This window comes from Acipenser ruthenus, unplaced genomic scaffold, assembly GCF_902713425.1.
Source record: "Acipenser ruthenus unplaced genomic scaffold, fAciRut3.2 maternal haplotype, whole genome shotgun sequence".
NCBI classification, from domain to species: domain Eukaryota; kingdom Metazoa; phylum Chordata; class Actinopteri; order Acipenseriformes; family Acipenseridae; genus Acipenser; species Acipenser ruthenus.
Window position 1 is genome coordinate 1 of NW_026707565.1, and position 27,325 is coordinate 27,325.

The 27,325-nt window shown below is 45.8% G+C and overlaps 1 protein-coding gene across 2 annotated transcripts in view; it reads right to left on the reverse strand.

Moving 5' to 3' along the window:
* Nucleotides 1–29: 29 nt before the first annotated feature.
* Nucleotides 30–27,325, reverse strand: part of LOC117962783 (disks large homolog 4-like) — a 45,880-nt gene continuing 18,584 nt past the window's right edge. The window contains exons 1-4 of one of the 2 annotated variants that reach the window (XM_059019020.1): nucleotides 26,776–27,300; nucleotides 19,638–19,802; nucleotides 18,844–18,900; nucleotides 30–1,904 (exon numbers count right to left, since the gene is read on the reverse strand). In XM_059019020.1, the coding sequence (XP_058875003.1) occupies nucleotides 1,758–1,904; nucleotides 18,844–18,900; nucleotides 19,638–19,802; nucleotides 26,776–26,892 (486 nt within the window). In that variant the 5' untranslated portion in view covers nucleotides 26,893–27,300 and the 3' untranslated portion in view covers nucleotides 30–1,757. Of the gene's footprint in view, nucleotides 1,905–18,843; nucleotides 18,901–19,637; nucleotides 19,803–26,775; nucleotides 27,301–27,325 lie in introns of those variants that run through there. The other variant, XM_059019019.1, reaches the window with a different exon arrangement.

A 27,325-nucleotide genomic window follows, 5' to 3' on the forward strand; every position in this document is an offset into this window, starting at 1 on the left:
CCTTAGCAGACGCCCTTATCCAGGGCGACTTACAATTGTTACAAGATATCACATTATTTTTACATACAGTTCCCCATTTATACAGTTGGGTTTTTACTGGAGCAATCTAGGTAAAGTACCTTGCTCAAGGGTACAGCAGCAGTGTCCCCCCACCTGGGATTGAACCCACGACCCTCCGGTCAAGAGTCCAGAGCCCTAACCACTACTCCACACTGCTGCCCCATCACTGTGGAGTTCAACCTGAAGCTAGCTTTTTTTGCTAATCTGAGAATGAGTTTCTATCTTCTCATTAAAAGGGACACAGTCTGTTTTTAAAAAAAAGGAGGGGGGGGCTATCGATTCCAAAGTGTAGCTCCGTCAGGTAACGATGGAATTACACTTGGAAAAAAAAAATGGGGTGTGTCGCTCTCTTCTCTGCCAGTGACGTCAGGAAAGCAATTGGTCTCCCAACGTAATGACCTGGCAGGGAGACTGCGTTCAGATCTGGCAAAAGCGATCCTCGCTAATTCCTTCTTTATTTTACAGATATATTTTTAAGTGGTTAAAGAAAGGGGTCTCGGTACCAGGAGGTTCAAATCCCGGCTCAGCCACTGACTCCCTGTGTGTGTGTGTGTGTGTGTGTGTGTGTGTGTGTGTGCGTGTGTGCGTGACCCTGAGCGAGTCACTGAACCTCCTTGTGCTCCGTCCTTCGGATGAGACGTCAAACAAACGAGCTCCTATTGGAAGTGACTCTGCAGCAGCAGCAGCAGCAGTTGTTGATGATGCATAGCTCACCCCCCTAGTCTCTGTAAGTCGCTTTGGATAAAAGCCTTCTAAATGACTAAATAATAATAATTTTCCAGCAGGAGTCAGCTCTGAAATGGGGATGCGATCAGCGAGATTAATATGCTCTGGCAGACTGGGTGGGTGAACCCTGCTGTAGATCAACACACACACACACACACAGAGACACAGAGACACACAGAGAGCTACAGCTCAGTGACTCAAACCAGGGGCAGAGTCACAATTAATGAGAGCCGAAGCAAAGCAATTAATCACAAGCAGACACTGATGAAGGCACAGGCCCATGTTAGTCAAAGGATCAGCTGGAACAGCTACACAAAACACACACTATGACATTTTGTATATTACAGTAAATATATGTATTTTGTACTGTACCCTTCTGCTGATCTTAATAAAAAAAAATATATATATTATATATATAATTTATTGTTGTAGTTTTGTTTTCCTCCCCCATGCTCTTTGTTATACTGTGCATTTGTCATAGTTTACCATGGTTTGTTTTTGTAATATGCTTTACCAGACCTCTCTGTGCTTTACAATGCTTCCCTATGCTTTACCACACCTCTGTGCTTTACAATGCTTCCCTATGCTTTACCAGACCTCTCTGTGCTTTACAATGCTTCCCTATGCTTTACCAGACCTCTCTGTGCTTTACAATGCTTCCCTATGCTTTACCAGACCTCTCTGTGCTTTACAATGCTTCCCTATGCTTTACCAGACCTCTGTGTGCTTTACAATGCTTCCCTATGCTTTACCAGACCTCTCTGTGCTTTACAATGCTTCCCTATGCTTTACCAGACCTCTCTGTGCTTTACAATGCTTCCCTATGCTTTACCAGACCTCTCTGTGCTTTACAATGCTTCCCTATGGTTTACCAGACCTCTCTGTGCTTTACAATGCTTCCCTATGCTTTACCAGACCTCTCTGTGCTTTACAATGCTTCCCCACACCTCTCTGTGCTTTACAATGCTTCCCTATGCTTTGCTTTGTGTACTAGTCAGGCTGATGCACAGACAGACAGACAGACAGACAGACAGACGTGAGTTGACAGTAGAAATGTTTCTTACGTATGGAGAGGCATCGATACTGTCTGTATTTACAACCATGGGATGGGAGTTTGCCTATAAAAACACAACAAAGAAGAGAAAATAAAGCAATCTAACAAAACACGAAAATATATCACTAGCCAGGTTTGAAAACTGAAATGATCTGAACCCCCTCGCCCCTCCTTCTCGATGTCTACACAGAAGCCCAAAAAATGATCCGTTTCTCTGCGTGTTTTTTTTTATTTTCCTCACAGTGAATGACGGCAAAGCTCAGATTTTCTTCGTGTTCAGCTTCAAATCATAAAATCGCTGTGAAATTTCACTGATCTGATTAGGGAAACACGGCTAACTGACTGGTTCTCAAAATAGAACGCAGCAGCCAAAAATAAGTTTTTTCATTTTTTTTTTGGTGTGTGTGTGAAGAAATATTGATTCAAAATGCGTTACATAAATACAGCTCGTGTTCCGAGTGATTCAAAAGGAAAAAAAAGAGATTTTTTAAAAGTTTCAGTCCGTTTTCTGGTAGCGCAGTGGAAGCAGGCAGCTCTCAAAGGGTCGGGTCGGGTCGGGTCGGGTCGGATCGGTTGCATTTCCTTTTCGCTGATCTTCAAAAACGATGCAGGCTGACCAAATCTTTTTTTATGCTGATCAGCGTCAATGTCAGAGACCAATTTCAAATTAAAACACTGGAGAGAATACCCGTAAACCAAAAACACACGCTTGGAAAATAAGAAGTGCTTTTCTATATATATATAATTTATGATCTGGCTTTGCTGTCTTTTTTTTATGGACCGTTGATCCAACCTCTCTCTGCTTTACAATGCTTCCCTATGCTTTACCAGACCTCTCTGTGCTTTACAATGCTTCCCTATGCTTTACCAGACCTCTCTGTGCTTTACAATGCTTCCCTATGCTTTACCAGACCTCTCTGTGCTTTACAATGCTTCCCTATGCTTTACCAGACCTCTCTGTGCTTCACAATGCTTCCCTATGCTTTACCAGACCTCTCTGTGCTTTACAATGCTTCCCTATGCTTTACCACACCTCTCTGTGCTTTACAATGCTTCCCTATGCTTTACCAGACCTCTCTGTGCTTTACAATGCTTCCCTATGCTTTACCATACCTCTCTGTGCTTTACAATGCTTCCCTTTAATTTGGTATATTATAGACGTCTATACATCGGCGAGACGATAAAAGGCCAGATAGCTAAGTTCACCCCGGGTGTATTTACAAAAACGCGGGGGTTTCTAATGGCTCCCATTCTAAATGACCCGTCCCTGACTCGCGTCGTCGTTGGTTAAAGTTCTGTGTGGGTTTGGACGCAGAGGTAATTACCAGCTGTCAGAGAAAACGCATCTCTCTCAAACACTTCTGCAAAGCGCCGGGTCCTTTCTGTATAAAACCTCATTAACTCTTAGTTCCCGACTGCCCACCCCCACCGTTGCCATGGCTACTCCGTAGCAACAGCTGCTACATCCCCACCCCACCCCCCACCCCCTCGGGAGGGGAAGCCGGTTTCCTAGGCAACAGAAGCTTCTGTTCCAGCGCGTTGTCGCAATTATCATGCAAAACGGGCGGATTAATAATCAATGTGAAGAGAGTGAGTCAGGATAGGCCAAGAGAAAACGAAATGTAAAAATATATATATAATAAAAACCGAGAGGAAACAAGGGATTCAATCAAAACAAGGGAATGTAATCAAAGAAAGGCCCCCGGGGTCTATAAATAAACCCTGAAAACAGTGGGGGGGGGCCTGGCTTCATATAAAATAGACCGACGTAAGATGCAGAAACACAGCCTTAGTTTCCATCAGCAGCAGATCAGAGCTCAAATCGCATTTAGACTCTCTATCTGTCTCATTTTGGATTGCAGGCTGGCAAACTATCCCTAGCGGTCAGGGCTCTGGACTCTTGACCGGAGGGTCGAGGGTTCAATCCCAGGTGGGGGACACTGCTGCTGTACCCTTGAGCAAGGTACTTTACCTAGATTGCTCCAGTAAAAACCCAACTGTATAAATGGGGAATTGTATGTAAAAATAATGTGATATCTTGTAACAATTGTTAGTCGCCCTGGATAAGGGCGTCTGCTAAGAAATTAATAATAATAATAATAAAGACTGATTTTCCAGGTTTTACTACATCATTGATTAGCCCACAGGGTGCCTAGGTAACCAGCTCAGGTGTGTCTGATTAAACTCGTAATAAAACCAGGACTGGATCACACTGCTAAGCAACTGGGAGTTTGCATCATCTAGAATTTTAGGATTGAGACATAATGAACAGAATAGAATTAACTAATGAACTAATTTTGCTTCCTGAAGTCGGACGAAAGCTGCTGGATGATGTTACCTCGTTAACATATTGAATTACACACCAGCGCTTTGTAGTTTTGCCAGGTACTTAACAAAAAAACTGACAAACTGAAATTTCAAGATCTAACATGAAATACTGCTGTACTGCTATTAAACCTTCCGGGAGACTTTTAGGCGATATCATTTTTGTAGTTTCTTTTGATTACATGATGTTAAATAATAAAAATCTAAAATTATGTTAATATAATTTTTTTTTTTTTAAATTATGTTACAATCCTAAAAATTCTAAGGTGCTGCAAAACTTTGCTGTCGCTGCATTTTTTATTTATTTATTTTTTACATCGACAAGAGTGTTGCAGGGGGGGACCGGTTAATTGGTAACACCGCCCTGGTGTACCAGCTGTGCCCTGGATGATTTGCCGACTGAAAAGGGGAAGAAATTCACAGCACCCCCTCCTTCCTGTTCTCCTATTTATCACAACACAGACCCATCTTTCAGAGCCTGTTGAAAACTGTCCCGTCTTTTCCCCTCTGTAGTGAAGTGCCAACGAAGGGTTAAGTCCGAGAGGTTGCCGGAGGCCCCCCCTCATCAAGCGGGCAGCTTTCCCTGCGCCAGTGCTTTCTGTTGGCGTGCTTCTCGCTGTAGCTCTGCGCAGACTCACTAGCTTCCTGCCAAGGCTGCCTTTAACCTCTGCAGTGTTTCTGCTGTTTGGTCTTGCAGTGTGTGTTTGGTTTGGCTAGATCCCTAAAAAAAACCTTTCCCCATGGGAAAAGCATTGCAAAGTGTGATGAAGCACAGTGACAGCCTAACAAAGCATAGGGAAGCATGGTAAAGCACAGAGAGGTGTGGTAAAGCATAGGGAAGCATTGTAAAGCACAGAGAGGTCTGGTAAAGCATAGGGAAGCATTGTAAAGCACAGAGAGGTGTGGTAAAGCATAGGGAAGCATTGTAAAGCACAGAGAGGTCTGGTAAAGCATAGGGAAACATTGTAAAGCACAGAGAGGTGTGGTAAAGCATAGGGAAGCATTGTAAAGCACAGAGAGGTGTGGTAAAGCATAGGGAAGCATTGCAAAGCACAGAGAGGTATGGTAAAGCATAGGGAAGCATTGTAAAGCACAGAGAGGTCTGGTAAAGCACAGGGAAGCATTGTAAAGCACAGAGAGGTCTGGTAAAGCATAGGGAAGCATTGTAAAGCACAGAGAGGTGTGGTAAAGCATAGGGAAGCATTGTAAAGCACAGAGAGGTGTGGTAAAGCATAGGGAAGCATTGCAAAGCACAGAGAGGTATGGTAAAGCATAGGGAAGCATTGTAAAGCACAGAGAGGTGTGGTAAAGCATAGGGAAGCATTGTAAAGCACAGAGAGGTGTGGTAAAGCATAGGGAAGCACTGTAAAGCACAGAGAGGTGTGGTAAAGCATAGGGAAGCATTGTAAAGCACAGAGAGGTCTGGTAAAGCATAGGGAAGCATTGTAAAGCACAGAGAGGTCTGGTAAAGCATAGGGAAGCATTGTAAAGCACAGAGAGGTCTGGTAAAGCATAGGGAAGCATTGTAAAGCACAGAGAGGTCTGGTAAAGCATAGGGAAGCATTGTAAAGCACAGAGAGGTCTGGTAAAGCATAGAGAAGCATTGTAAAGCACAGAGAGGTCTGGTAAAGCATAGGGAAGCATTGTAAAGCACAGAGAGGTCTGGTAAAGCATAGGGAAGCATTGTAAAGCACAGAGAGGTCTGGTAAAGCATAGAGAAGCATTGTAAAACACAGAGAGGTCTGGTAAAGCATAGGGAAGCATTGTAAAGCACAGAGAGGTCTGGTACAGAATATTAATAAACATGGCTCAATTCAATAACACACATCATTGAGCGACTGTTCTTATACAAACAGAGAGTGACGGAGGAAAATCAGAGATGGGAGAGGTGAATATTTTGGTCGTTTTTCACTGCTGGGAGAGTGGAGAACAATAAATAAAACCAAGGTATTGATCCAGCATACCTCAAAACAAACCATTGCTAAAGCCTGTTATATAAACACTCTTAGTATTACAGCAGTGAGCAAATCTATCAGACCCCCTCCAGAGGCGTCCCTCGTCTCCTGTCTGTACCTGCCTGCATGCAAACCTGAGCGACTCGCAGAGGCGTGTTCTAAGAACACGGAGACAGTTCTGAGGTTCTGAGTTCCGGTTCTAAAAGGCTGCATTGTCTGCCAGGTCCAGTCTGGGTATGGACAGCAGTGTGTAATCAGCGATGTAGAAACAACAGGCTCTCACGATGGGCGAAAATGTCAGACCGCTTTGGGCTTTAATTAGACATTTTAAAAAAAAGTCCTGCATTTTTGCCATGTGTGGCTGCGCGATCCTTTCCTCTTCCTGTTCGAAATGCATGTGTAGCCTATTAAAGCGATCAATTAAAACGAGTCCATCCCTAATTGCCGGTTTTGATGTTCAGTTCCAGCGGTTTGATGTCGCACGCACAGCGGATCAAGACCACAGAAGCGGTAGGGGCTCTTCCAGTCCGCTGGCACACGGCTGCAGGACTGTGGAGCGGAGCCACGTTTTCTCTGTTCCTGCGGAAGCCGCAGAGTCTCTGGAGATGCCAGATCATCACGCATCCACAGCCTGACAGCTACCGACTCCCAGAGAGAAAATTAATTAAAAGATATCCCAGCGTCAAACAGGCTCTTGACAAGAGAGAGCGAGAGAGAGAGCGAGAGAGAGAGAGAGAGAGAGAGAGAGAGAGAGCGAGAGCGAGAGCGAGAGCGAGAGCGAGAGCGAGAGCGAGAGCGAGAGAGAGAGAGAGAGAGAGAGAGAGAGAGAGAGAGAGAGAGAGAGAGAGAGAGAGAGAGAGAGAGAGAGAGAGACTGCATTAACCCGGACTTCTTAATTACACAGTCCTGCAGCATAACAGCTTTCCAAGTACATTAGTGTGCAAATGTATTAGAACACCCCCATTGCAATGCTTCCCTATGCTTTACCACACCTCTCTGTGCTTTACAATGCTTCCCTATGCTTTACCAGACCTCTCTGTGCTTTACAATGCTTCCCTATGCTTTACCAGACCTCTCTGTGCTTTACAATGCTTCCTTATGCTTTACCAGACCTCTCTGTGCTTTACAATGCTTCCCTATGCTTTACCAGACCTCTCTGTGCTTTACAATGCTTCCCTATGCTTTACCAGACCTCTCTGTGCTTTACAATGCTTCCCTATGCTTTACCAGACCTCTCTGTGCTTTACAATGCTTCCCTGTGCTTTACCACACCTCTCTGTGCTTTACAATGCTTCCCTATGCTTTACCACACCTCTCTGTGCTTTACAATGCTTCCCTATGCTTTACCAGACCTCTCTGTGCTTTACAATGCTTCCCTATGCTTTACCAGACCTCTCTGTGCTTTACAATGCTTCCCTATGCTTTACCAGACCTCTCTGTGCTTTACAATGCTTCCCTATGCTTTACCAGACCTCTCTGTGCTTTACAATGCTTCCCTATGCTTTACCAGACCTCTCTGTGCTTTACAATGCTTCCCTATGCTTTACCAGACCTCTCTGTGCTTTACAATGCTTCCCTATGCTTTACCACACCTCTCTGTGCTTTACAATGCTTCCCTATGCTTTACCACACCTCTCTGTGCTTTACAATGCTTCCCTATGCTTTACCAGACCTCTCTGTGCTTTACAGTGCTTCCCTGTGCTTTACCAGACCTCTCTGTGCTTTACAATGCTTCCCTATGCTTTACCAGACCTCTCTGTGCTTTACCACACCTCTCTGTGCTTTACAATGCTTCCCTATGCTTTACCAGACCTCTCTGTGCTTTACAATGCTTCCCTATGCTTTACCAGACCTCTCTGTGCTTTACAATGCTTCCCTATGCTTTACCAGACCTCTCTGTGCTTTACAATGCTTCCCTATGCTTTACCAGACCTCTCTGTGCTTTACAATGCTTCCCTATGCTATACTTTGTTTAATGTTATCAGGAAGAAAATAAAACGTATTCTGCAAGATCATCCCGAGAGCTGTATTGAAATTAAGCCCGGCTGGCAGGTGGCAATGCCGGCCGCATTAACGTCGTCAATTATTCATTATTACGTCAGACTCTCCGCTCCTCGCCCGGAAGCCGTCATAATGTTTACAGGGTTGCACGAGCCACTCTGACCTCACGCTGCCGTGCACAGCACGGGGATGATTGACTGGCGGATTGCATCGCATCGCATTGAATGCATATTCCGCTGGGGATTGCTGACTGGAGTAAACTGGGAATCAGTAAGGATAAGTGCGGGTACAAAATACATTGTAAAATAAAATACAAATTAAATAATAATAATAATAATAATAATAATAATAATAATAATAATAATAATAATAATAATAAATACTGTTTGCAATTGAGCCCCCCCCCCCCCCCACTGAGAAATGTCAGTAGCATTTTTGCAGACTTGTCCACAATGAAAAAATAAATCAATTAAAATAAAAAAATATTGGCTATATTAACGACTTTACAGCACAAGCAATGCATGCGTGTGCATCGTACGTAAAAACACATCTTCTGCAACGCTGAACCGGCGAACAGCGTTAGTTTAAACCGAGATGAAGAAATTTATTTAAAACCATCGATAAATTTCTAACGTGTAGTTTTTTAATTCGTTTCTGGCTTCAATACTGCGGATCCCGCGACGGGTTTAATTGAAAACGCCACGCCCGTTCCCGAAACAGGCTTGCGTGGATTCCCTGAAGTCTGGTAAACTGTTGTAAACATTTTAATTTAAATTTGTTAAAAAAAAAGAGATTAAAACTGACAGCCGCCAGGCTTTCCTCTCCTGAAAATATCACGCAACGTTCAAACTGCTTCCACTGCGGCCACCGTACCCGGTTTTACTTCACAGGAGGCAGATTAAAAAGCGTTGAGAAATGTATGTACGTTCAGGATGGTGCGTGGTGGCTTAAACAGACAGGCGCAGAACTAGCTTGTTACGTCAAGAACCGTGCATCACACCGCAGGCAGGTTCACAGATTTAAATAGACACGAGTGACGTTACCATGGCACCACAAGGCTATAAATATACCTCTGATGTTTTGTTTCCAAACACACCTTCCCTTGACGAAGGCGTGTTGAAACACACCGGAACGTATTATTTTTTGTTTGTTTGTGTGGATAAAATGTAGAAAAGACATTTCTAGATTGGTACGCAATTACGGACTCTACACTCGCATAAACACACAGGAACGGTCAATCATTCAAATCGCGCACCGCGAAGCATTCTGGTACCGGCCACCTGTCTCAGGTACCTTTCACTGCAGGACTACACTTCCCAGAAGGCATTTGGGGCGGGGGTTGGGTGGGGGGGGGGGGGCGTGAATTGAAAACACCGCACGGTGCCAAACTGTCCGAGTGTACCCGGGTGCCATGGCAACCCTACTCCCGTCGCCTGATCACTTCCTGTTCTGTAGGTCGGATGCACTAAGGCTGTCCAGCACAGCGTGTTATCGGGAGAGCAAAGCAATTGAAAGATGTTTAAGGAATTCTTGTATTTTAAATTCTACTAAGAGGTCCAAGATTGTAATGCCTTCGCACAAGGGGGGAGGGGGAGAGAGGACCGATGTTACAGAAAGGAAACGAATACAGACACACACACTCCCACGCAGGAACATAAACACTGCCGCACTCAATTACAGACCATTAGAGACTCCCACACACACACAGCACAAACACACACAAGCAGGGGCCCGAGAATGCTCACATCATAACTAAAGTCATTGTATTTATCTTGCTCTTAATTGTATTATTACTTGTACTGTGATTCTTGAAATTGATTTTTGTTTACGACTGTAAGTCGTCCTGGATAAGGGCGTCTGCTAAGAAATAAATCTATCTATCTATCTAGCATATGCTGGTGAATTACAGAGCCTGTTGTGAGTGGAGGGCGATTAATACAGCAATGAAACGGATTGCATTGACGATTATACAGAATATAGCAGATCTGCTTTGTGTGCGTGCTGGCGTGCCTGTGCGTAAACAGGGAGTTTTCAGTTTATCGATTACTTCTCTTCTTCATTATATGCTTATGCAGCACTTCTGTTAAACTACAAACTCACGCTAAAAAGAAATGCAGACCAATTAAACCCTGCATTCCCTATTCTTTTTAAAGGGATGATCCGCAGTATTTTGCCGGGCTTGTGAGGTAAAATAGTCCTTGCTTATAAGCCTATACCTTTACGCACACAATTATAAATACATACATACATCCGGGGTACCGTGGCTGCGTGCATTTGAAGATGGATGCCTATCTGTTGAGGGACACCCAGATATTTAGTAAAATAATAATAATAATAATAATAATAATAATAATAATAATAATAATAATAATGGCAGCGGGGTACAAACGGGAAGCAATTCCAAATTCTCTGTCCCAGAGTGAAAAGCGGACACACAGTAATGTTTAAATTAAAGAACACACACACACACACACACACACACACACACACACACACACAATCTCTCTCTCTCTCTCACACACACACACACACAATCTCCATCTCTCTCTCACACACACACACACACACACACACAATCTCTCTCTCTCACACACACACACAATCTCTCTCTCTCACACACACACACACACACACACACAATCTCTCTCTCTCACACACACACACACACACACACACAATCTCTCTCTCTCACACACACACAATCTCTCTCTCTCTCTCTCTCTCTCTCTCACACACACACACACAATCTCTCTCTCTCTCTCACACACACACACACAATCTCTCTCTCTCTCTCACACACACACAATCTCTCTCTCTCACACACACACACACCAAAATTTGGAGCATTTCTCCTACCATGAGTCGCTGTCTCTGTTTTTTAGCCTTCCGAACGTTATTGATAAACCTTCTGCCCATCTTTTTGGCGTACCAGACCGAAACAAACATGATGATGACTCGAGATTGTGAAAATAATAATAATAATAATAATAATAATAATAATAATAATAATAATAATAATAATAATAATAATCTGGAGTTATTCCAACTAAAAAACGAAATTAAATTAATTTAATGAAATCACTAAACACAAAAGAAATGGATTGAATACCTCTTCCGGGAATCGGAAGTTACGATTTATCAATAAATAAATTAATTAAAATAAATAAATAAATAAATAAACAAACAAAAAAAAAAAACTCTCAGCGTTCCAGCATGGAGTCCGAAGTTCCTTGATTTTTTTGGTGAGAAAGTGGGAGAGACGTTAAGAGACGGGAATTCCGGTAAAGACAAAATTGATCTTCGCTTTTTTTAATCTCCAAAACAAGCAATTTCCCGTCCAGTACACCGATACCAGCCGAGTAAAATAAAAACCACAACGACGCTGTGTGTGAATAATAATAATAATAATAATAATAATAATAATAATAATAATAATAATAATAATAATAATAATAATAATAATGATGATGATGATGGTGATGAACAGTGGTTATTCTAATTTGTCTTTGTTAAATAAATAAAACTAAACTCCCTTATTGTATATCTCTTTCACATTGACTCGCTGCGGAGCTTCTCTCCGCTTCTATAAAACGAGCCGCCTCTTTTCTGTTCGGCTATTTAAAAAAAAAAAAAAAAAAAAAGACTGACGCGGCCGCTCGCTTTCCTCGCTCGCTCGCTCCTCTCTTTTTAAATTGTGTTATGTAATTCAGTCGCTTTCTTTAAGGATAGGCGGCGTGTGTGTTTGTGTGTGTGTGTGTGTGTGTGAGAGAGAGAGAGAGCAAGAAGGGAGAGAAAGAAGAGAGGAGAGAAGGAGAGAGAGGAGGGATGGATAGGGAGAGAGGAGGGAGGGAGAGAGGAGGGATGGATAGGGAGAGAGGAGAGAGAGGAGAGAGGAGGGAGGGAGAGAGAGGAGGGATGGATAGGGAGAGAGGAGAGAGAGGAGAGAGGGAGGGAGAGAGAGGAGGGATGGATAGGGAGAGAGGAGAGAGAGGAGGGAGGGAGAGAGGAGGGATGGATAGGGAGAGAGGAGAGAGAGGAGGGAGGGAGAGAGAGGAGGGATGGATAGGGAGAGAGGAGAGAGAGGAGGGAGGGAGAGAGGAGGGATGGATAGGGAGAGAGGAGAGAGAGGAGGGAGGGAGAGAGAGAGGAGGGAGAGAGAGAGGATTGATGGATAGGGAGAGAGGAGAGAGGAGGGAGGGAGAGAGAGGAGGGAGAGAGAGAGGATTGATGGATAGGGAGAGAGGAGAGAGGAGGGATGGAGAGAGAGGAGGGATGGATAGGGAGAGAGAGGAGGGAGGGACAGAGAGAGGAGGGAGAGAGAGAGAGGATTGATGGATAGGGAGAGAGGAGAGAGGAGGGATGGAGAGAGAGGAGAGAGGAGGGAGGGAGAGAGAGGAGGGATGGATAGGGAGAGAGAGGAGGGATGGTGAGAAAGGAGAGAGAGGAGGGAGGGAGAGAGAGGAGGGATGGATAGGGAGAGAGGAGAGGGATGGATAGGGAGAGAGGAGAGAGAGGAGGGAGAGAGGAGTGAGAGGAGGGAGAGGGAGAGAGAGAGAGGAGAGAGAGAGAGGGGGAGAAGAGGCGTTTTTTTAGCAAGCTGGGCCTGGAGGAGAGATGGAGAGATAGAGTGAGAGGAGGAGTGGGAGGATCCGCATAATGTAACAGGATATTTTCTGCAGTGTTTTTTTTAAATATCTACACACACACACACACACACTGCTGTGCGAAAGTCTCAGACATGTTGCATTATGAGCATCAATAATTTACTCAACGCGACACTTCAGGAATAGAAAGACAACACATGTTGAATTGACAACAGAGCTGGCAGAAGGCTCACCTTGTGCAATATATTGTATCCCGAAATTCTGTGTAGCCCAACACGGTGTTATAATAAAGGGCATAAATAAGAGACATTCTGGAGACCCGGATGCCCCCCCCCCCCGTTACTTTATCCAAATAGATGTTAACCCATACCTTCCCAAACACACACACACACACACACACCCCTACAGAAACCATGTTAAACTAACCATTATATGATCATCTGTAAAGATCTTCCTTAGTAAAATCTTACAAAATGTAATAAAGCATGGTAAAGCATAGGGAAGCATTGTAAAGCACAGAGAGGTGTGGTAAAGCATAGGGAAGCATTGTAAAGCACAGAGAGGTGTGGTAAAGCATAGGGAAGCATTGTAAAGCACAGAGAGGTGTGGTAAAGCATAGGGAAGCATTGTAAAGCACAGAGAGGTCTGGTAAAGCACAGGGAAGCATTGTAAAGCACAGAAAAGTGTGGTAAAGCATAGGGAAGCATTGTAAAGGACAGAGAGGTCTGGTAAAGCATAGGGAAGCATTGTAAAGCAGAGAGAGGTCTGGTAAAGCATAGGGAAGCATTGTAAAGCACAGAGAGGTCTGGTAAATCATAGGGAAGCATTGTAAAGGACAGAGAGGTCTGGTAAAGCATAGGGAAGCATTGTAAAGCAGAGAGGTCTGGTAAAGCATAGGGAAGCATTGTAAAGCACAGAGAGGTGTGGTAAATCATAGGGAAGCATTGTAGAGCACAGAGAGGTGTGGTAAAGCATAGGGAAGCATTGTAAAGCACAGAGAGGTTTGGTAAAGCATAGGGAAGCATTGTAAAGCACAGAGAGGTCTGGTAAAGCATAGGGAAGCATTGTAAAGCACAGAGAGGTGTGGTAAAGCATAGGGAAGCATTGTAAAGCACAGAGAGGTGTGGTAAAGCATAGGGAAGCATTGTAAAGCACAGAGAGGTGTGGTAAAGCATAGGGAAGCATTGTAAAGGACAGAGAGGTCTGGTAAAGCATAGGGAAGCATTGTAAAGCACAGAGAGGTCTGGTAAAGCATAGGGAAGCATTGTAAAGCATAGAGAGGTCTGGTAAAGCATAGGGAAGCATTGTAAAGAACAGAGAGGTGTGGTAAAGCATATTAAAAAACAAACCATGGCAAACTATGGTAGACTCACAGTATAATCATGTGAACAACAGCAACCATTGCCATGCAGATGCGCAGAGGTAAACCTGAATAAAACAGCACAGAAGATGTTCCTAATTCAGAGATAAAGCAGCCGTTAAGCCACGTGGATGAATTGAGGAATCAGGGAAGACTGCAGCCTCATTAAATGTGCAGAAAGCCTGCCAGCGGCGACGCTGCAATTCAATACAAGGTCAGGCTCAACACGAACATCTGTAATTTTATAAAACGAATAAATGCGGCACCATGCAGAAGGGAGCTGTCAGTCCGATCTGTGTGGCTTTATTAGAATTTTTTATTCGTTTTTGTGTCATCACTTTAAAAAAACAAAAACACCAGGCAGCTAGTTGACGTAAGGATGTTTCATTTCACAGTTTCACTCGACTTTCTGAAGCAAAGTGAGTTCATTCTACAGGGGCGATGTGAAACTTTTAGCCAGAGCTGTACATGACGTAGAGAGTGAATCAGTGATCGACGATGCTGGGAGTTTTGCTGAATGGATCGCGTCTATTTAGTGACACTATTCGTGTTTTTTCTTTTAAGGCAGGAAATAAATGACCTTTTTGTTTAAAAAAAAAAGAAATAATTGTCAACTTGATTGCTGTCTTGGGTATGCTGTCTTTCTCAGCTAGACCAGCACCGAGCAGAGGGAGGCTGTTCAGAGAGTATAAGAGCCTCCCTTTCTCTTTCTCTTTCTCAGCTCCACCGGCACAGAGCAGAGGGAGGCTGTTCAGAGAGTATAAGAGCCTCCCTTTCTCTTTCTCAGCTCCACCAGCACAGAGCAGAGGGAGGCTGTTCAGAGAGTATAAGAGCCTCCCTTTCTCTTTCTCAGCTCCACCAGCACAGAGCAGAGGGAGGCTGTTCAGAGAGTATAAGAGCCTCCCTTTCTCTTTCTCTTTCTCAGCTCCACCGGCACAGAGCAGAGGGAAGCTGTTCAGAGAGTATAAGAGCCTCCCTTTCTCTTTCTCTTTCTCAGCTCCACCGGCACAGAGCAGAGGGAGGCTGTTCAGAGAGTATAAGAGCCTCCCTTTCTCTTTCTCAGCTCCACCGGCACAGAGCAGAGGGAGGCTGTTCAGAGAGGATAAGAGCCTAAAGCAAACAGAATTTGACTTTTTGTTGTTGTTGTCGATAGAGACAGAAAAAAAAAGTCTTAAATGACCTTTTTAAACACGCTGGCTTTATATTTAAGATCAGTCTGTGAACAGCCAGGACCCAACGGCAGTTAACACAGAGGCCATCTGTCTGCGATTGCAGCTCAACGGAGCAGAGATCAGAAAGCTGCTATTCCTTCAGGACCCCCTCCTCCGAGCCCGCCACAGACAGCTCGGGAGGCTGGGAGCTTCCGAAACTAACCGTCAATTTCCTCACTGTTAAAATGACTTATACAGTTTCTCTAATTTGAATAGCTGCAGAAGATTTTCTTAACTTATGTGCCCCCCCCCCCATAAATATTCTGCTCCATCTGTCTGTCTAAATATAGTTGAAAGATGCGGATTGGAGGCGGGGGGTGGGGAGGAGGGGGGTGGTGGTGGGGGGGGGGGGCTGTTTGGGGGTCCGGCAGTTAGGATTCCCCAGACAAACTCAAATCCAGGTATTCCTACTGTGAAAGATGTTAAAATGAATGGATTGTTTAGGGTCTCGTTTCTGGTAACACAACTGGGGTAGAATACCGGGGGGTCAGTGTTAAACCGAGACTGTGTGGTTTGATTTCCGGGACGCGCAGTATTCCAGTTCTAGAGTGAAAGTGTGTGTGTGTGGGAGGGATGTAGCGATAAGGGGATTAGCCTTTCTCTAACTGCCTGCCTCTTTCCTTCCTTCTCTCTCTCATCTCAGCTCTGTTGCTATGAAACCCATGTTCTTCCGTTGCTGTGACAACGAAAGCTGGCCTGGAGCTGGGGGGGGGGGGGGGTAGGGGGGTGTAACAGATGCCCCCCTTCCCCTCAGGGTTCAGAAAGAACTGTCATATCCCGTGCCAGACTCTTCCAGTTTTCCAGAACTCAAATACAGTATTACAGAGAGACAGCTAAAGCCACTGTGGCAGTACGTGGGTTTTGACGTAGCAATATGCTGACACCTAGTGGTGACTTTAGGTTACTACAGCCCCTGCAGCAGCTTGCATTTAATTGAAATGAAATCGCCATCATCAGTGTGATTGAAACTAGAAGAGACTGAGTCAAACAGACCAGCGTTTGGGCTCTAGTGCCTTCATCAGTGTGATTGAAACTAGAAGAGACTGGGTCAAACAGACCAGCGTTTGGGCTCCAGTGCCTTCATCAGCGTTATTGAAACTAAACTGAGTCAAGCAGACCAGCGTTTGGGCTCTAGTGCCTTCATCAGTGTTATTGAAACTAAACTGAGTCAAGCAGACCAGCGTTTGGGCTCCAGTGCCTTCATCAGTGTTATTGAAACTAAACTGAGTCAAGCAGACCAGCGTTTGGGCTCCAGTGCCTTCATCAGCGTTACTGAAACTAAACTGAGTCAAGCAGACCAGCGTTTGGGCTCTAGTGCCTTCATCAGTGTTATTGAAACTAAACTGAGTCAAGCAGACCAGCGTTTGGGCTCCAGTGCCTTCATCAGTGTTATTGAAACTAAACTGAGTCAAACAGACCAGCGTTTGGGCTCCAGTGCCTTCATCAGTGTTATTGAAACTAAACTGAGTCAAGCAGACCAGCGTTTGGGCTCCAGTGCCTTCATCAGTGTTATTGAAACTAAACTGAGTCAAGCAGACCAGCGTTTGGGCTCCAGTGCCTTCATCAGCGTTAATGAATCTAAACTGAGTCAAACAGACCAGCGTTTGGGCTCTAGTGCCTTCATCAGTGTTATTGAAACTAAACTGAGTCAAGCAGACCAGCGTTTGGGCTCCAGTGCCTTCATCAGCGTTATTGAAACTAGACTGAGTCAAGCAGACCAGCGTTTGGGCTCCAGTGCCTTCATCAGTGTTATTGAAACTAAACTGAGTCAAGCAGACCAGCGTTTGGGCTCCAGTGCCTTCATCAGTGTTATTGAAACTAAACTGAGTCAAGCAGACCAGCGTTTGGGCTCCAGTGCCTTCATCAGCGTTAATGAATCTAAACTGAGTCAAGCAGACCAGCGTTTGGGCTCTAGTGCCTTCATCAGTGTTATTGAAACTAAACTGAGTCAAGCAGACCAGCGTTTGGGCTCCAGTGCCTTCATCAGTGTTATTGAAACTAAACTGAGTCAAGCAGACCAGCGTTTGGGCTCCAGTGCCTTCATCAGCGTTAATGAATCTAAACTGAGTCAAGCAGACCAGCGTTTGGGCTCTAGTGCCTTCATCAGTGTTATTGAAACTAAACTGAGTCAAGCAGACCAGCGTTTGGGCTCCAGTGCCTTCATCAGTGTTATTGAAACTAAACTGAGTCAAGCAGACCAGCGTTTGGGCTCTAGTGCCTTCATCAGTGTTATTGAAACTAAACTGAGTCAAGCAGACCAGCGTTTGGGCTCTAGTGCCTTCATCAGTGTTACTGAAACTAAACTGAGTCAAGCAGACCAGCGTTTGGGCTCCAGTGCCTTCATCAGTGTTATTGAAACTAAACTGAGTCAAGCAGACCAGCGTTTGGGCTCCAGTGCCTTCATCAGTGTTACTGAAACTAAACTGAGTCAAGCAGACCAGCGTTTGGGCTCCAGTGCCTTCATCAGTGTTATTGAAACTAAACTGAGTCAAGCAGACCAGCGTTTGGGCTCCAGTGCCTTCATCAGTGTGATTGAAACTAAACTGAGTCAAGCAGACCAGCGTTTGGGCTCTAGTGCCTTCATCAGTGTTATTGAAACTAAACTGAGTCAAGCAGACCAGCGTTTGGGCTCCAGTGCCTTCATCAGCGTTATTGAAACTAAACTGAGTCAAATTAATACTGTATTGCTTGACAGCCAACTACAAATCCCAAGTCCCCAACAAAAATAGGGAGCCACTTTTTAAAAATTGCTCTCAAAATAACCCAAAAATATGTACATTTTAACACATGAACCACAAGCACAGCGCTGCCACACTTACCTTGAATAATGCAGACGAACATGTCGATCTTCAATACAATTCGAACACACACGCACGCACGCACGCACGCACGCACGCACGCACACACGTCACTAAAGTCACTTTTGCACGATTCTCTACGTTTCTAATCATTAGATGTTTATTTGTCTCGTTTACTAAACTGTCCCAGCAAAAACCAATGCTTCTAAAAATACTCCTCAAAGCTTATTGTGCGGAAATGAGGCTGGGGGGTAAGGGGGAAGCGCTTCAGTGTTACACACGGCTCTGGTGCATAATGCTTCGCTGCACAGTGCAACGTCAATATGCTTCCCCACCTCCGTGACCCGAGCACAGTCACTAACAACGCGGGCCATTTGAAGCGGTCTTTTTATAACAACGCAAGCAGATGGGAGCCCTTATAAACAGCGTCTTAAAAAAAATAAACCGTACAAACTGGGTTCAGCAACAGCGCCTTCAGGTCACTGTGTGTAGCATTGTAACCACGTGGAGCTTCCTGTGTATCTATAACGCAGCGTGTATGTCATTCACAAACTCCACAGTGTTCACACACAAACTGGGGGGGGGGGGGGGGGGGTTCAAACACACAATGACAGGATGCCTGCCGTATCTCCCTTTAAAAAGAAAAATGCCTTTAAAAAGATGACACGATCCTTCGAAAGGCGAGGCACTGCAAATAACGCTACTTCCACGCGTGTTCACAGACAAAGCACACGTGGACACGGACTTACCAGTGTTGAAGCGGCGGATGTATACAACGGGGTGTGGCCACCAGAAAGTAGTTCCGGCTGCAAAAAAAAAAAAAAAAAAGCGGGAGTGAGCCGCGTGCTTTTCGGAGGGTGAAAGGGGCAGGTTTATTCCAGCAAGCGGTTCTGTGTAATAACGTATCGTGACGTCAGATACTTCAAATCTTGCCTTCAGTAATGTATGATCACTGCAGCCCGTCCATAGAGCTGAATCTAACCTGCACTACCGACAGAGGCCACCAGAGGTCGCCTTTGTCCCAAACTGACTTGCAAGTGGATCCAGAGCGTGTCTGGTAGCGTCTGGTGTTCGGCAGCCCGTACCGCAGCGCTATTAAAGCGTTCGGTTTCTCAGAGAAGGTAGGAATGGGTATTAAAAGGGTCAGAAGCATCTCAGGGAGTTAAAAAAAACAAAACACTTATTTTATTGTTTTTGGATTCATTCTGAGTGATGTTAAGGTATTCCAGTCTATACATCTGACTTTACCTAGCTTTGGGCTTTGCAATGTAATTCAAATCCAGTCTAGTCTAGTTATATTAAACTGCAGTTACGATGCAGGGACGGATCCCATTCCTGGTTTCACTGCGATTTTAATAATCAGACACACCAGAGCTTGTTAGCTAGACACACTGGGGACTGATCAAGCTGGTATTAAAACCTGGACTGGGTGACACTGCTGTGCAGCAGGAGTCTGGTTTCCCTCCCTTGCATTGGAGACCTATAGCAGCCTATGGAGATGCAGAGGAGGTTGGATTCTGGGGGTCGTTTTGTGGCCTCTTACCTTCATGGGGGAGATGTGCGAGTGGGAGACGTATCCGTGCACGTTCTCGATCTGGGATAGGTTCTTCTCGGACACGTGAACCAGCTCCGGAGCCTTCCCCTGATTGGTTAGGTGGGTAGGACTGTGTTCCAAAGGGGGCGTGTCTTCATCTTGGTAACGGTATTTCTGCAAGAGAACGATAATCACGCCCAGATCAACATGCCGTGTTTAAAACCGTAAGATTAAAGCCTTTAAATATATATATATATATATAAAGTTCTTGCATGTGCAAAGACAGGATTTATGGCGCACACAAAGTATTAATATTTTATCATTTCTTTATTGCATTTTTCCTAAATGTGCCTTCATCAGGATAGTGCCGACATTTGTGCTGAAGATAATGATAGACTTTCTGAAGAATGCACCTGCAGCACAATACGATCTCTCTCTCTCTCTGCATTTGTTTTTATTTCTCACAACAGCTAGTAGTCGTTTTGAATTGTTTTTTAATTTCCCACACCAATGAATAGTCGTTTTTTTTTCGCCACAGAAGTTAGTAGTAATTTTTGATTTTTTAAAAACAATTCTCACAGCAGCTATCCTAGCAAAGTACTCAAACAAAAATCACAACTTATGACTTTGCCAACTCAAAAATTGTAATGTTTTAGCAGCTCACTTTCCTCTCTCTCTCTCCTCTGTCTCTGTCTCTCTCTCTCTCTCTCTCTCTCTCTCTCCTCTGTGTCTCTCTCTCTCTCTCTCGGTCTGTCTCTCTCTCTCTCTCACTCTCTGTGTCTCTCTCTCTCTGGCTCTCTCTCTCTCTGTCTCTCTCTCTCCTCTCCTCTCCTCTCCTCTCTCTCTCTCTCTCTCTCTGTCTCTCTCTCTCCTCTCTCTCTCTCGATTTCAATTTTGATTTAGAATGTATCAAATTCATAAATAACACACAGCCTGTGTTCCTGTGTGTTGAACTGCTGGTTCTTATACTCTCTGAACAGCCTCCCTCTGCTCTGTGCTGGTGGAGCAGAGAAAGAGAAAGGGAGGCTCTTCTACTCTCTGAACAGCCTCCCTCTGCTCTGTGCTGGTGGAGCTGAGAGAGAGAGAAAGGGAGGCTCTTCTACTCTCTGAACAGCCTCCCTCTGCTCTGTGCTGGTGGAGCAGAGAGAGAGAGAAAGGGAGGCTCTTCTACTCTCTGAACAGCCTCCCTCTGCTCTGTGCTGGTGGAGCAGAGAGAGAGAGAAAGGGAGGCTCTTCTACTCTCTGAACAGCCTCCCTCTGCTCTGTGCTGGTGGAGCAGAGAGAAAGAGAAAGGGAGGCTCTTCTACTCTCTGAACAGCCTCCCTCTGCTCTGTGCTGGTGGAGCAGAGAAAGAGAAAGGGAGGCTCTTCTACTCTCTGAACAGCCTCCCTCTGCTCTGTGCTGGTGGAGCAGAGAGAGAAAGGGAGGCTCTTCTACTCTCTGAACAGCCTCCCTCTGCTCTGTGCTGGTGGAGCAGAGAGAGAAAGGGAGGCTCTTCTACTCTCTGAACAGCCTCCCTCTGCTCTGTGCTGGTGTTAATAAACCTGAATATTAAGTATCCAACCAGCGTCCCTTCACCTTTTAATGAAATCTCGACGGGGCGGGAGCACAAACGAAATAAACACGTCACTGAAACAATAAACATTGCTCTGAAGTTTTTATTTGGCTGCGGATGCGTTTGTTTTTTTTCTACGAAGAAAGTTGATCGATTTTCTATTTAGGCAATTACACCCCCCCCCACCCCCCCGCGGAAAACGCGGTGCATTGTGGGATGGCTGTAATGAAAACCGAACACACACACACACACACACACACACACACACAGAGCAACAAAGGCGTGGGTCAAATCATTAAAACCGACTAGAGAGTTTGGAAAGGCGACAGGCAGTTTGATTTATGGCTGCCTGTTTTGCTGCCTAATTAAAGGTGATTCGATATCCCCACCACCTCGCTGGCCAACGCTTCCCCCCGGCTCTGCTATTCATCACCCAGGTGTAATACACGAGCGCCCGCTGTACCCCTAAACAGCTCCTAAACTCTCTCTCTCTCACACACACTATGAGGCTCTAATGACTGTTTCTACAGCTCAGTATATTCCCCGGTTGGAATAAGCCTTAGGCAGCGAATTTAACCAACATGACTTATTAAAAAAATAAATAAACAGGAGGGGGGGGGGGGGCGGAAGGACATAAAGAAATAATCAACTCCACCCCCCCCCCCCCCCCGCACAATAACTTGTTTATGAAACGCAACTCCAGAAGATAAATGGTCCCCTTTACATAATTCATATTGTTGTGTTTTTACAATACCTAATGAGGTGAAGCCAAGAGAGAGAGACAGAGAGAGAGAGGAGAGACACAGAGGGAGAGAGAGAGACAGAGAGAAGATAGAGACACAGAGAAAGAGAGAGGAGAGACAGAGAAGAGAGAGACAGAGAGAGAGACATACAGAGAGAGAGAGGAGAGACACAGAGAGAGACAGAGAGAAGGGAGAGAGAGACACAGAGAAAGAGAGAGAGAGAGGAGAGACACAGAGAGAGACAGAGAGAAGGGAGAGAGAGAGACAGAGAGAAGGGAGAGAGAGAGAGACAAAGAAGGGAGAGAGAAGAGAGAGAGACACAGAGAGAGAGACACACAGAGAGACAGAGAGAGAGAGACACAGAGACAGACAGAGAGAGGAGAGACAGAGAGAGGGGGAGAGAGAGAGAGGAGTGTGCAGACAGTAAACGTCAGGCTGTCATGATTCAAGCGACGCGATGACGTCTGTTTATGTCTTTCCCAGTTAATTGTTGAGCTCAAAAGTGCAACTTCAACGTCTCGGTGTGTCAAGGGACAGAACCAAGATAAAATACAAGAATCACTGCAGCCACTGTTTTTGCCGAGTCAGTGAATATTAAAACATTACAGGCAGAGTCCATGATGTATTATCTACCAATTTTTTTTTTTTTTTAATCTAAAGCGAGCCAAGAGACGGTGGGTTGCTCAGCTTATAAATGTTTAATGATTTCTGCCAGGGATTCGGCAATTAAAAACTTGGCTTGCATTTCATTAAAGCGTTTCAATGCCAAGACATGGCGGACTCCAATGCGTGAGCTTCAGAGTCACGCACCCCACACTCACTCAGGCAGAAGATGCGGCCCTGTTTCCACTCCCCCCGTTTCCAGTTCCCAGTTCCCAGTTCCCTTGCAATGTTTTTTTTTTTTTTTTTTTTAATCAATCCTCTGTGATAGAATACGAATCCATTTAGTAGACCCTGGTGTTGATGCGACAAGACCACCTGGTATTGCGTCACATGACTTGAATCAGAGTGAAATGACGTCATATTGAACCGTACCGTTTCACAGGCAGCTTCCTGAACTCCATAGAGTCCACACAAACTTTTTTTTTTTCTTTTTCTAAAGATTTCTAATGCAATTTACAAGCGGATAATTCAGAGAAGCAAAAAACAGAAAGGAACTTGATCCAAAGCGACTGATTTAATTAATTTCTTTTTTTTTTTAAATTTCAGGAACAGCAGCTTGAAACCTGGTTCCAGGAGACCGCCGGGAGACCTAGTTTGAGGTTTGCTGTATCAAACCCGCCCCAAGTCTCCCTGCCTGGTGTGCAGCGCAGTCTCCTGAACCCACATTCCACCCCACAGGGCGTGGTGGGGGCAGGGAGTCTGACGATGCTGTTAGCCCCCGGCAGGTGGTTTGGGGGTGTCGCGTGTGTGACTCCCCCCTGCACACCACGCGGCCGTGCCTTTACCAGGGGAGACCCTCGGGGACCCCTGCGCTCCCCTGACTGTGTGACTCCCCCCTGCACACCACGCGGACGTGCCTTTACCAGGGGAGACCCTCGGGGACCCCTGCGCTCCCCTGACTGTGCGACTCCCCCCTGCACACCACGCGGACGTGCCTTTACCAGGGGAGACCCTCGGGGACCCCTGCGCTCCCCTAACTGTGTGACTCCCCCCTGCACACCACGCGGACGTGCCTTTACCAGGGGAGACCCTCGGGGACCCCTGCGCTCCCCTGACTGTGTGACTCCCCCCTGCACACCACGCGGCCGTGCCTTTACCAGGGGAGACCCTCGGGGACCCCTGCGCTCCCCTGACTGTGTGACTCCCCCCTGCACACCACGCGGACGTGCCTTTACCAGGGGAGACCCTCGGGGACCCCTGCGCTCCCCTGACTGTGCGACTCCCCCCTGCACACCACGCGGACGTGCCTTTACCAGGGGAGACCCTCGGGGACCCCTGCGCTCCCCTAACTGTGTGACTCCCCCCTGCACACCACGCGGACGTGCCTTTACCAGGGGAGACCCTCGGGGACCCCTGCGCTCCCCTGACTGTGTGACTCCCCCCTGCACACCACGCGGCCGTGCCTTTACCAGAGGAGACCCTCAGGGAAACCTGCGCTCCCCTGACTGTGCGACTCCCCCCTGCACACCACGCGGACGTGCCTTTACCAGGGGAGACCCTCGGGGACCCCTGCGCTCCCCTGACTGTGCGACTCCCCCCTGCACACCACGCGGCCGTGCCTTTACCAGGGGAGACCATGAGGGGGCCCTGTGCAATCATGCTTCTTTGGATGAGAGCCAGTGCATTATCGTTCTGTAAGAGACAGGGAACGGCACAGCGTGACATCATTAGTTTTTGCACACCTCCTCTCTTCTCTCTGCAATATCTTCCGATCTGATCTTAACAAATGGCTGGAAATCAATGCAAAGGCTGGAGGTGAGCAAGACGGAAAGGCGCGGGGAGGGAGAGCGAGATCGTGTTTCTGGAATTCAATGTCATAAGAGGTGAGGCTTCGCTGAGGTAGTCTGTTCAGTGGATCAGGGTGACAAAGGGAGGCAATGTGGTTTGGCCCAACTACAGCCTTAAGCAAGTTACTCAAGGGAGGAGAATGCTTGAGGCGGCAAAACCGACAGCCTTGCCAGTCAAATAAATAAATTTAAAAATCACAGCGGCGAGGTTCTTTAACCCATTAAATACCAAATTCATTTTTCTTTGAAAAAAAAATAAAAAAATCAGAACCCATGCTGCGTTTATGTAATTTGATACATTCTAAAAATCAATCCGTTGCAGAAAAAAAATGGAATCCGACAGACTGCTGCATCCTGTTTTGAGGACACTCGTGTAACAGCGGTCATGAGAAACACCAAATACTGTACAGGGCTGGAAATGAGGCTCCCGTTGCATAGCGGTTTGATCCAGTCCTGGTTTTGTTACCAGTTTAATAATCAGACACACCTGAGCTTGTTACCTAGACACACTGGGGGCTGATCAAGCTGGTAGTAAAACCTGGACTGGATGATTATAAGGAGTCTTATAATCTAATCTATAATGTCTCATTATTCCTCCCCCCCACCCCAGGTCAGAAGAACTGAAGGTTCAGTCGAAAGTGAAAAATGATGTACTGTGAGTCGAAATCTATTCCCAGGAAAGAGGAGATATTAATACCAGAGCTTTTTGTTTTAAAATATTATGAAGCGAAAGAGGCTTTGTGATGCTGAGCGATGAGGATCAAATCATAAACCCATCACTTTAAAACACTACTGCGCTCTCAGAGAGAAAACACAACAACAGCAGCAAACAAACTCAAACAAAACAACAAACCCATAGCAGGAAAATCTGTAAGATAATACCGGGCTTCTGGGGGCTGTGTGTGTGTGTGTGTGTGTGTGAGTGTGAGAGAGCGAGTGTGTGTGTGCGCGCGTGTGTGTGTGTGTGTGTGAGAGCGAGTGTGTGTGTGTGTGTGTGTGTGTGTGCGCGTGTGTGTGTGTGTGCGTGTGTGTTTAATAAAGTAAATTAAATTTCGATCCCTCAAACTTATTAAAAATGAAGAAAAAAAAGATAGCGCTGACCAACATTTTAAAACGTGTTACCTCGTCTGAATTTTAGCTGCACTGTTGTGTCTGTGTGTGTCAGTGTGCGTCAGTGTGTGTGTGTGAGAGCGAGTGTGTGTGTCAGTGTGTGTGTGTGAGAGCGAGTGTGTGTGTATCTCAGTGTCAGTGTGTGTCTCAGTGTGTGTGTGTGAGAGTGAGTGTGTATATCAGTGTATGCATGTGTGTGTATCAGTATGTGTATCTCAGTGTGTGTGTCTCTGTCTCTCAGTGTGTGTGTCACTGTCTCTCAGTGTGTGTCTCAGTATGGGTGTGTGTGTCAGTGTATGTGTGTGTGAGAGTGAGTGTGTCTCGGTATGTGTCTCAGTGTGTGTGTATGCGTCTCTCAGTGTGTGTGTCAGTGTGTGTGTGTGTCAGTGTGTGTGTCAGTGTGTGTGTCAGTGTGTGTCTGTTAAAAAGTCTTTTGGTTTTCTGGACTTGTTTTTATTTTTGTAACAGTTTCATTTGGTTTGTATTTGTAATTTACAATAACCAAGAATGAATTCAAAAAAAAAAAAAAAAGGTTTGTATACAGTATTATTGAATTCAGTTTTCAATTCAATTTCAAGGTGCTTTGAATTTAGCTTGAGGCGCACTTGTCCGGCTTCAGTTTTTGTCTAAACAGGCCTCGCGTGCAATTAATTAAAAACCAGAAAGAGCCGAGGATCACGCAGCCACACGTGATCAAATGCAGGAGACTTTTTAGAAGCTGTTTCCCTAATTCAAAGCACAAAGTGGTCTGACATTTTCACCCATCACGAGAGCCTGTTGTTTCTACATCTGATTACTGAGCTGAAAATTGAACCCCCCGCCCCCCACCCAGAGGTGTTTTCACGCAGGCAGGTATATAAAGGAGATCAATGACACAGCTGGAGCTGTTGTGCTAGATTTGCACACTGCTGTCCATACCCAGACTGAACCTGGTAGACAATGCAGCCTTTTAGAACCGGAACTCAGAACCTCAGAACTGTCTCCGTGTTCTTAGAACACGCCTCTGCGAGTCGCTCAGGTTTGCATGCAGGCAGGTACAGACAGGAGATCAATGTATTACAACATTGGCAACTGCAAGCTACAGGGAATTGGGTTGAGCATCACGGTATATTACAAGCTCTTGGGGGGAAAAAAAACAAACTTAAAATCTCTCTCTCTCTCTCCCTCTCTCTCTCTCTCTCTCTCTCTCTCTCTCTCTCTCTCTCTCTCACACACACACACACACACACACACACACACACACACAATACCGCCCTCAATAGTGATGTGCAGCGACTCGATCTGCTTACCTTGCATCCAAACATGAGAGACAGCGTCCGGTTGCTGCAAACGACCTTACACTGACACATGACCGGCGAGAAACACTTGAGGTTCTTAACCGGGGGTGACATCACACTGGGACCCATAGAAACAGCCGAATGAAGCCAAAACGCTGGTGTGTGTGTGTGCGTGTGCGTGTGCGTGTGTGTCGTCTCCGCGCACCGCGATTATTCTAAAGATGCCGGTGTCTTTTGTTTTCACCGCAAGCGTTCATGGAGACTCCTTCTTCTCGTCGCGTCTCCTTTACCCTTCAGTCCCTCTTCTGTTCATTCCGCCTCCCACCCCCACGCGTCTCGCGTGCTATTGTTCCACCTGCCTATCTCTTCCCTTCGCCTTTTCTATCCCGTTTTCACCTTGCGCCGTCCTGCATTTGGGTGTCTTTTTTGGTAACACTGTTTCGCTCCTCGTTCGTGTTCTTTCTCTGTCTCTCCCGTTAGCAAATTGCAAACTAAAGGGGGATTTCGCAGCCAATGGGAGCTCAGATCCCGGGCGTTCTAGAGCACACACACACACACTACC